The sequence below is a fragment of the Macadamia integrifolia genome, chromosome 2, assembly GCF_013358625.1.
Source record: "Macadamia integrifolia cultivar HAES 741 chromosome 2, SCU_Mint_v3, whole genome shotgun sequence".
In the NCBI taxonomy this organism is placed as follows: Eukaryota; Viridiplantae; Streptophyta; class Magnoliopsida; order Proteales; family Proteaceae; genus Macadamia; species Macadamia integrifolia.
Genome location: NC_056558.1, coordinates 36,606,753 through 36,615,306, shown reverse-complemented (window position 1 = coordinate 36,615,306; position 8,554 = coordinate 36,606,753). Strand labels below are relative to the sequence as shown.

Sequence of the window (8,554 nt, the reverse complement as noted above, 5' to 3'; positions counted from 1 at the left end):
AAAAAAAAAAAAAAGAAAAAAGAAAAAAGAAAATTGACCCAGCTTATTTGGGGAAGATATTAGCTATTAGCCAGCACTTGAAGGGGATTAATTGATTAATTTTCAGAATATTCAAGTATGTGGAAAAATGTAGAAGATTTAACAGCATGTATTAGTGCTAATTTTTTAGGGAATTTTTGTTCCTTGCATGGGGGATTTTATTAACTAATTTCTATTTTATAGGCTGCTTTATGTAATTAGTAGTTTTTTCATTCCTAGGCTCTTTCTATTTCAGTTAGCTAAATAGATTGGATTTGATTTGTAATTAGTTTCTAATTCAGATAATGTCCAGGTTATGAGGGGTTTCCTTTCCATGCAAGGAAGGTTCCAATTGCTGTAACCGATCGGAACTTATGATTAAAAGGTAGCTGCTGGATTTCAGTAGCCAACGATTTAGAGAAACAGAGAGAACTCTGGTTTGATAGCCATGAATGCTGTGAGATGCAGTGAGGGCAGAGATTCCTTAGAGGTTGAGATGCCTGTGAGTGGGCAAGAGGCCCAGGAGAGAGTGAGAGGTTCAATTCAAATTTTTCTCTATCTTCTTCTTTTCTTTCTTTGTCTGCCGATTTCTGTGTGTGAGCTGCCTCAAGTCTGAAGTTCAATCGATTGTCCATTACTGCTGCTGTAAATTTCAAGCTCCAGAAATTGCTGATCTAATCATCTGCTGCAGACCACTTTTGTTGATCCTGCTGTGGAGTTGGCTTCTTAGTTGAATAGTTGGGGACTTGGTTCTACATTACTACTACTACTTAAGACAAAACTCATGAGTCACAACTGATGAATGAATCCCACAAGAAACCTATAACAATAACTATCAGATAAGTCTTAAACTAATCTCTAATGGGTCCCACCATTAATTAATTTTTGTACGATTGTACGCCCCTTTAGACCTCCACCTTTGCTTCTTATGATTCAGTCCATTACAAATGAAACCCAGAGAACTAAAAAACCATACCAATAGATATTAAATAGGACCAATTTTTAGATTGGTCCTGCATTACTACCTCTAGGTACAATAGTTGGGATGTCACATACATTTTAGTTTCTTTCTGTCTGTCTTTCTAATAGGGAAAAAAATGGTGAATATGCTCTTGATGCGATGCATAATTTCATTGTGCAGCCAGGATATTCACTCCGGACCTTCACAGGACATTCTGCTTCTGTCATGTCATTGGACTTCCACCCAAATAAAGAGGATCTCATCTGCTCATGTGATGGGGACAGTGAGATACGATATTGGAGTATCAACAATGGTAGCTGTGCTAGAGTGTTCAAGGTATGAAACGGTGATCTGGTGGTTGTGAGTTTAATACTGTGGAACATCATCTTGCTAGTGTTTTTGGTGGTTTTAGTTAAAATATGTCAATGATTTATGTGGTTATAAGCTTTTAAGCTGTGTTTTATGCAGGGTGGTACAACCCAGATGAGGTTTCAACCCCGTGTTGGAAGGTATCTTGCAGCTGCTGCTGAGAATGTTGTATCCATATTGGATGTTGAGACTCAAACTTGTCGGCATTCGCTACAGGTTTGCTTTTTTTCACTTTTGATAGGTATCCACAGCTTTGTCATTGGTTCCCTAACCCACTCGAGATGAAAACAGAGAGAACACATGTGAGAACTTGCATGAAGTAAATACAATTTATACTTGAGGAACTTACTCTTTTGGCAAATGTTGCCATAAATTCTACTTGATCTCTGATGCCGGAGCATCCTAGAGAAGAATTCCTATTGTTTGATGAACCTTTGGATCTGTTTTTTTGTTTGGCAAGCACCACATTACAGGAAATCGGTTATTTTTGGGTCCCTTATGGGTCTATTTTGGATGATCAAAATTTTGTTTTGTGTGATTTTGGTACCATTTGATACCTTATTGATTTTCATTTTAAAGGGTATGCCCTGAGGAGAGTTGAACTCATGACCTCATAATTGTGAGGTGTTGGTCGTTCCCAACTGAGTCACCCCCTGGAGGTTAATACCTTATTGAGTTACCTTTTGAAATGAGACCAAGATCTTGGAATTATGAACTATATTTGGAAAGTTCTAGCCAACTTTATAATGGAGTATCAATCTGTGATGGAATCGCTATTTTAGAAAATCTAATTAGATTAGGAATATTATCTGGATTTTTTTTATTAAATTAATATTTTTTTAATTTATTTGGAAAGAAGTTGAGCAACTATTCAAGTTTCCAAACTTATTATGAGTGTAATATTTGAAATTCTTTTGAGAGTCAAAATGTCAAACTCACGTAGGAAGTTAGGGTTCTGGTTGTTGCCTATATAAAGACATTTTAAACATCATATTTTGAGTGGAATGACTTTTTTTTTTTTTGGTAAAGGTCTGTTCTCTTCCAAGTGTTTATTTTATCAAATCCGAGCTTTTTTCATGGTGAGCAAGCCTCTAAATATTTTTCTTCTATTTATGGTTCTATTTAGGCCCGTTACCCGCAGTGTTTTTTTAGTATTGACCTGCATCAAATTCCATTGCAGTCCAATGATTCACTATATATAACTAGATTGTCAGCTCCATTAGCTGATTTATTCTTCAGTAATCTTATTATTATTATTTTTTTCTGAAATAAATGAAACGAATATTTTTAGAAGTAGAAGATAGGAGACGACAACATCAAACACTAGAAACACATAAATTAAACATACATCACCACCACCAACAAAAAGAAGGCCAAACGAGGCTAACAAACCAAACTAGCGACAGATTGCACAGAAGATAACCTTCTCAAACCACAATGTGAAGCTTCACCTCACCTAGCCAGCTCAGTTGCCAAAGAATTAGCTGACCTAGGTTTCAAGTGAAAGGATACTTCACCCAATAGCCCAAATAGCAAACAAGATAGTTACGATGAGATCTGAGAAAGCCTCCAAGGAGGATCAGTACCATTTCTAAATCAACCCATGACAATAAAATCACCCTTTACCATAACATTGCAGTAACCGTGATGCAGCTCAAATGGTTCAATTGGGCCTTAGAAGACTTTTTTTTGGCCCATGGATGGGATTTATGGGTCTTGGTTTTTTTGGTATGCTGGTCCTTTTTTTCATAAAGCCCATATTTGGGGCCTTAATCCTGTACAAGGGATTAAGTATATTCGATAAGATTGTGTGGGTCGCATTTATTGAATTTTTGTTATCTTGTCGTAGGATGTTTGGACTCTTCTTTTAGTAGGTAATTTATTTTAGTTAGTTTCAACCTATTAGGAAAGTTAAAAGAGTCTTTTTTTTTTTTTTTTTGGGTAAGTGAAAGTAGAGTCCTTAGTAGAGTATTTCTAGTTTTGGGTTTCTATATATATGTAACCGACCCACCCCACAATTTGTATTTTGGATGGAATTTGATTGGATTTCTTTTGATGATTGATTTTTTGCTAGTTCCTCTCTCTTTCCTCTCCCACGGAAAGGGGCGTTCTCTCTCCTTTTTATTTCTTTGCTCTCCTTCCTCACCCCCACAGTTCTCTCCCTCATAATTTCTTTCTTATCTCATCTATCTCTTTCTTGATTTGTTTTAATTTTCTGATCCACTTTTTATATTTATATTTATATTTTTAATTTTTTTTTAGGAAAGCTTCTTTCACAATATTACCCCTTCCTCCCAATGGCACCTTATAGACTCATTCTTGCTTGGCAGTCTTTCTTTCTTTTTACAGCTCAACAGTATCTTTCCCTCCTTTCTTTGTCTATTGATTTGAAATTTTCTAGTTAGGTTTTTCTTATTACTAAATCTGAAAGTGTCTTATCAGTCTTCCACAAAATCTTGCCTTCAGACCTGGATTATTCTCTCCATGAATTTTGACCAGTAGATCTAAGGCTGGATCTGCCCAGCATAATCTCCTAGGTCTGTTTCCCTTCTTTCGGCACAAACCATGAAACCACAGCCTTAAATTTCTCTTTGGGCCCATTATGTCATACCCCGCCTCCACTCATTTGAAGGCTGGTGACATGGACACACACGTGTCCACAATCTATCCAGAATCCACGATGCAATACTTTAAGTTCATTAAGTTATGAAATGTATCTACAATCACATATATGATAAAAATCAAATATAAACAACTGGTGATGTCTAATGATATTTATCATATTTACCAAAAGAGTTTTCACAGCGAAAGTCATAATTACGGTTATGTCACTAGGGCTACATCGTGCTCCAAATGCACAATCATCACAAACACATCTATCTTCGTGCATAGCTAGCTTCTCATCCCAGAGGTCACCTCCATAGAGGGCCGACTCCTCAACCACAGACTCCGGATGGTTACCTGAATCAACATCTAAAAAGGGGCAACAACGGGGGTGAGTTTCCACGAAGCTCAGTGAGGGGTGCACACACAAATAAATATAGATACAACAATAAATATTTGCAAGATAAAGCAAACACACATATGAAGCAACATAATGGAACAAGAAGGATTTAATGAATGCAATTATGTTTTGGATTATTATTACACAAGTCTGTCCACTAAACTAATTAAATGTTAGGGTATGGGTACTGCTGCAACATAGGGGATATCCCTAGTCCCAGAAAACCCATTGGTCACCCCGCAAACCTCTAACGAATAATCCCACCCTATAGTCACGGTCCCGAAAAACCCACCGGTCACCTGAGCTATAGGACAGCTAGTACCTCATGCAATAAAACTAATTTAAATTAGGGTTTGAGTGCTACTACAACATAGGGGATATCCTTGGTCCCCGGAAAACCCATTGGTCACCCCGCAAACCCCTAACGAATAATCCCACCTTATAGTCATGGTCCCGAAAAACCCATCGGTCACCCGAGCTATAAGATAGCCAGTACTTAACCCCCTACTGGCCAGGGTGTAGCACTCGGGTTATTTTCCTAGTCAATAGATTCTAAGTCCACAGTAGGTATTAGTGCTACTGCAACATAGGTAGTATCCCTAGTCACGAATGTACGTTATTAGTCCTCGAGGATACAAGGTAGTTGCGAGTAAGGAGCATACCGGTCCCTACATGGTTACTTCGGTACCCAGTAAGCCCCTATTAATAATCCCTCATAATACCACATCACTGAATCAAACATTGTGTGATGGGTTTGTCACGATGTCGGAATCTACTCACCTCGGTCACCTGAAATCGTCCCTAACCTCGGACCATCAGACGGTCGGATTAACCAATACATAAACCCTTATTGGCAAGGGTTGTAGTACCAGGGTGGTTATTCTCCTAACCTGATGCATTCTATCATGACACATACCACATCATAGCCATGCTCATCCACACACTATCATGCTATCACGCAATATCACATTCACCAAATAGAACAAGTTTATCATATGCAATACATCATGTTATAAACAACAATATCATTAATATCCACAATTTAATATGCAATCAGGAAAACAAGTTAAACATGCGACTACTATGAATGCATGCGTGGATGACATGTTATAAACACTCCATAAAATAACACAAAATCCCCTCACCTTGAATCTCAAGTGTCAGTGGACAGCCGATGACCTTGTGCCTCGTTGACCTGTCACTTCTTGGTTCTACTCCTAGGATACACAAGGTTTTTAAGAAAATCAATCATCCATAGGGAAATGGGACCCTAGGCACACATTCTAACTTCATTTCTTATTTTCCTTTTCTTAGAAATCGTTCTCAAGTTGGGGGTTTTATGACCATAGAGCTGATTTATATGTGGGGGAATGTTCACCCACCTTAATTAGCTTAGATTAAGTGTAATTAATGGATTAGTTATGATAGGTTTACACAATTTACCCAAATTCCCCAAAGTTCAAGTTGCAATAAAGCTAAATTAGGGAATTTCGGTTGAGGGTTTATGTGGTGACCACCAATGGCTTATGTAGTCACACCAAACCACCATTTATGCATTTAATTTCATTTTTCCCAACCCAATTTGGGTTTGAATGGTGGGATGAAGAGGATTTGGGAAAAACCCACCGTTTCTAAGGTTTAGTTACCCAAATTGGGGATTTTAAGTGGGAATTTCATCAAGGAGGGTTGATAGACTCAAATTAATCCATCAATCTTGTTAGGATAAGCCTCCTACACTAAACCCCTCTCCCAATTTGTAGTCTTGATAAGTGGGAAGGTGGGTTTTAGGAAATTTGCCAATTTCTAGGTTTTATGTTGCCCAAATTGGGGCTTGAAATGGGGATTTCACTAGGGAGGGTTCATGAGTTCAAATTGAACCATGGATCTTGCTAAGACAAGTCCCCGACATCAAATCCCCCAATCGATTTATACATTAGCTAAGTGGGTGGGTAGATTCGGTTGGGGCGATCTCCGTTAGCTTTAATAGAGAGTGGAAATGGAAGGGAGAGAGAGAGAGACGGCTTACCTTAGATGGTTGCTCCCCTTGCTCCTCTCTTCTTCCTCCTCCCTTGCTCTTCTCCTCTGTCTCCTTTCTCTCTTCTCTTGCTTTTAGTTTGGTAGAATGAAAAGAATGGGCAAAGACTTCTATTTATAGTCATTCAAGTTGCCTAAGGCTTGTTTGGAAAAATAATGCGTTTTCATTCATTACCGGGTTAATCCATCGTTAATCCATTGTTTGGCGCTAATGGGCCCACCTTGGGGTCATGGGGTGTCCCAATATATTAATTTATTCTTCAATATGTTGTCCCAACTATTGGGAGTGGTTTGAGGCGCACGGTGTGAGGGTCCGGGCCTCACGGCCAAATAACCCGGTTTTGGCCTATGTACTCACTGGAGGTGTTCACCGGTGAATGCTGAATTGATTCCTTTGTGTGGAAATGGATATTTAAGTTGAATGGGCCTTTCTAAGGTGTTTCCAGTGTGTGGGCCCCACCTCTTGGCATTTATACTATTTAAGTCCGGCAAATCCACAAATTATTGGTGGTTGTCACTTGGGTTGCATTACTTATGTCCAAAAGTTGAAATTAGCCCAGGCACGTGTAAAACACATTACATGCAGAACAATTAGACCACATTAATCCTGATCATAAGTGTCACAGCGTCTAGGTGACTGAAGGCGTTGGAAAGGGGGGTGGCCCAGACGTAAGGCGAAACCAAGAAGGTGACCAAGGAGTCCAAGGCCCCTGGATGCCTATGCATCGCCTTGACAACTATGATCATGATAGAAATGACTAGTCTGGTGCATAAAGAAAGAAACTCTGCCCTAATAGAGTCACCCCAGTGGGACCCAAGTACAATAAGATGGTGCCAGGAAAGAAACTCTCCCTAATAGTGTCACCCCAATGGGACCCCAAGTACAATAAGATGATGCTCCTGGCACTCTCTTCAAAACACCACCTACTTCTGAAGAGTGCTTCTCCAATATACTAGAGGGATCAAATGGAGGATTTCTATTATTCAGTAAAAAAAAACTTCTATCTAACATTGCGAATCGGTCCCTCTCAGGGGAAAAACTATCCATCAATGGGCAGACGCTGCCTCCTTGTGTATTGCATGTTTGCACTAATCTGGGTAAACAAAGCCTGTGCGAGCTGAATTGTTTAGAGAGAACCCATCAAAGTTCAGCTTGATCTTGCTAGCTGGGGGAGGAAGCCAATAATGAACCACCTGTTCCTTGGGATTCAGCCACCAAAGAAGCATGCTCCCATCGCTGAATAAGTGGTAGTGAGGGACATTCTTGACAGTAGTACTAGCTGCAGCCAAATGAGCCACACTCTGGTGGTCACCACATTAGTTAGTTTTCAGAGAAGAAGAAAATTTCTGAATAGGTGAGCATTCCTTTCTTCCCAATGAGTCAATGACACCAACTAATGGGATTCTAAGTCACCTAAGGAACTTGGGTTTAGAAACCCAGGGAAAACTAGAATTGCAGGTAGGGAAACCTAACCATATTTAGGAGATTTCCAATGACTAAACAAAGGCAAGTCTGATTTGAATAAAATCAATGAGGCAGAATTCTAGCAAGAAGAGAAGATGGGCCTGTTGTTTTGAGTTTGTTTCACTTTTTTTGGTCAAGTTAGGCTTAATTTTGAATGCCCAATGGGTTATATTTGCGATGGGCTTAGTATATTTGAGTTATCTATTGTAATGGACCAATTCCACCAGCCCAAATATTAGGGATGTAGGGCCTATACGGGATTAAGAAGTTAGTTTCTATTTTGTCTGCATAGTAGTATCTTTAGTTTTTTTTAATTTTATTTCTTTTATACAAGGTACCACTAATGGTAGTTTCTATTTCGTAGTTTTCTTTCTAGAGGTAGTAGACTCCTCTTTATATTGGGGTCATAGAGCCTCACCAACGATTTAATGAATGAAGTTTTTAGTTGTCTTTGTGCCTTTGTTGCTGTGAGAGATAGTGAGCATGTGGTTCTAGGTTCGACTCCTCTTACTTCTTAGGGGCCACTCACACGTAGGTGTTTAGTGCTCTTCATTGCTTTCGGTGAAAGTTGAATGGTTCTCATTCAACCCGGTATGATCCGTTCCATGCAGTTGTGAGGTTGGTATGGGCCCGTGGGACTAGTCCGGCCAAAGGCCTGAATACCTGTTGTTAGCACCCCCCCCGCCCAAAAAAAAAAAAAAAA

At 39.3% G+C, this 8,554-nt stretch overlaps 1 protein-coding gene and 1 long non-coding RNA gene across 7 annotated transcripts in view; one reads left to right on the top strand and one right to left on the bottom strand.

Moving 5' to 3' along the window:
- Window positions 1–8,554, top strand: part of LOC122062044 (transcriptional corepressor LEUNIG-like) — a 39,942-nt gene that overhangs the window by 22,788 nt on the left and 8,600 nt on the right. For all 6 annotated transcript variants that reach the window (XM_042625715.1, XM_042625697.1, XM_042625680.1 and 3 more), the window contains 2 exons: window positions 1,160–1,315; window positions 1,448–1,564. In XM_042625715.1, coding sequence (XP_042481649.1) covers window positions 1,160–1,315; window positions 1,448–1,564 — 273 coding nt within the window. The remainder of the gene's footprint in view (window positions 1–1,159; window positions 1,316–1,447; window positions 1,565–8,554) is intronic.
- On the bottom strand, window positions 4,029–6,738 carry LOC122062078. Its single transcript, XR_006134798.1, has 3 exons — window positions 6,379–6,738; window positions 5,498–5,569; window positions 4,029–4,321 (listed from the first exon to the last, which is right to left on the bottom strand). It is a non-coding gene; the product is annotated as an uncharacterized LOC122062078 (long non-coding RNA).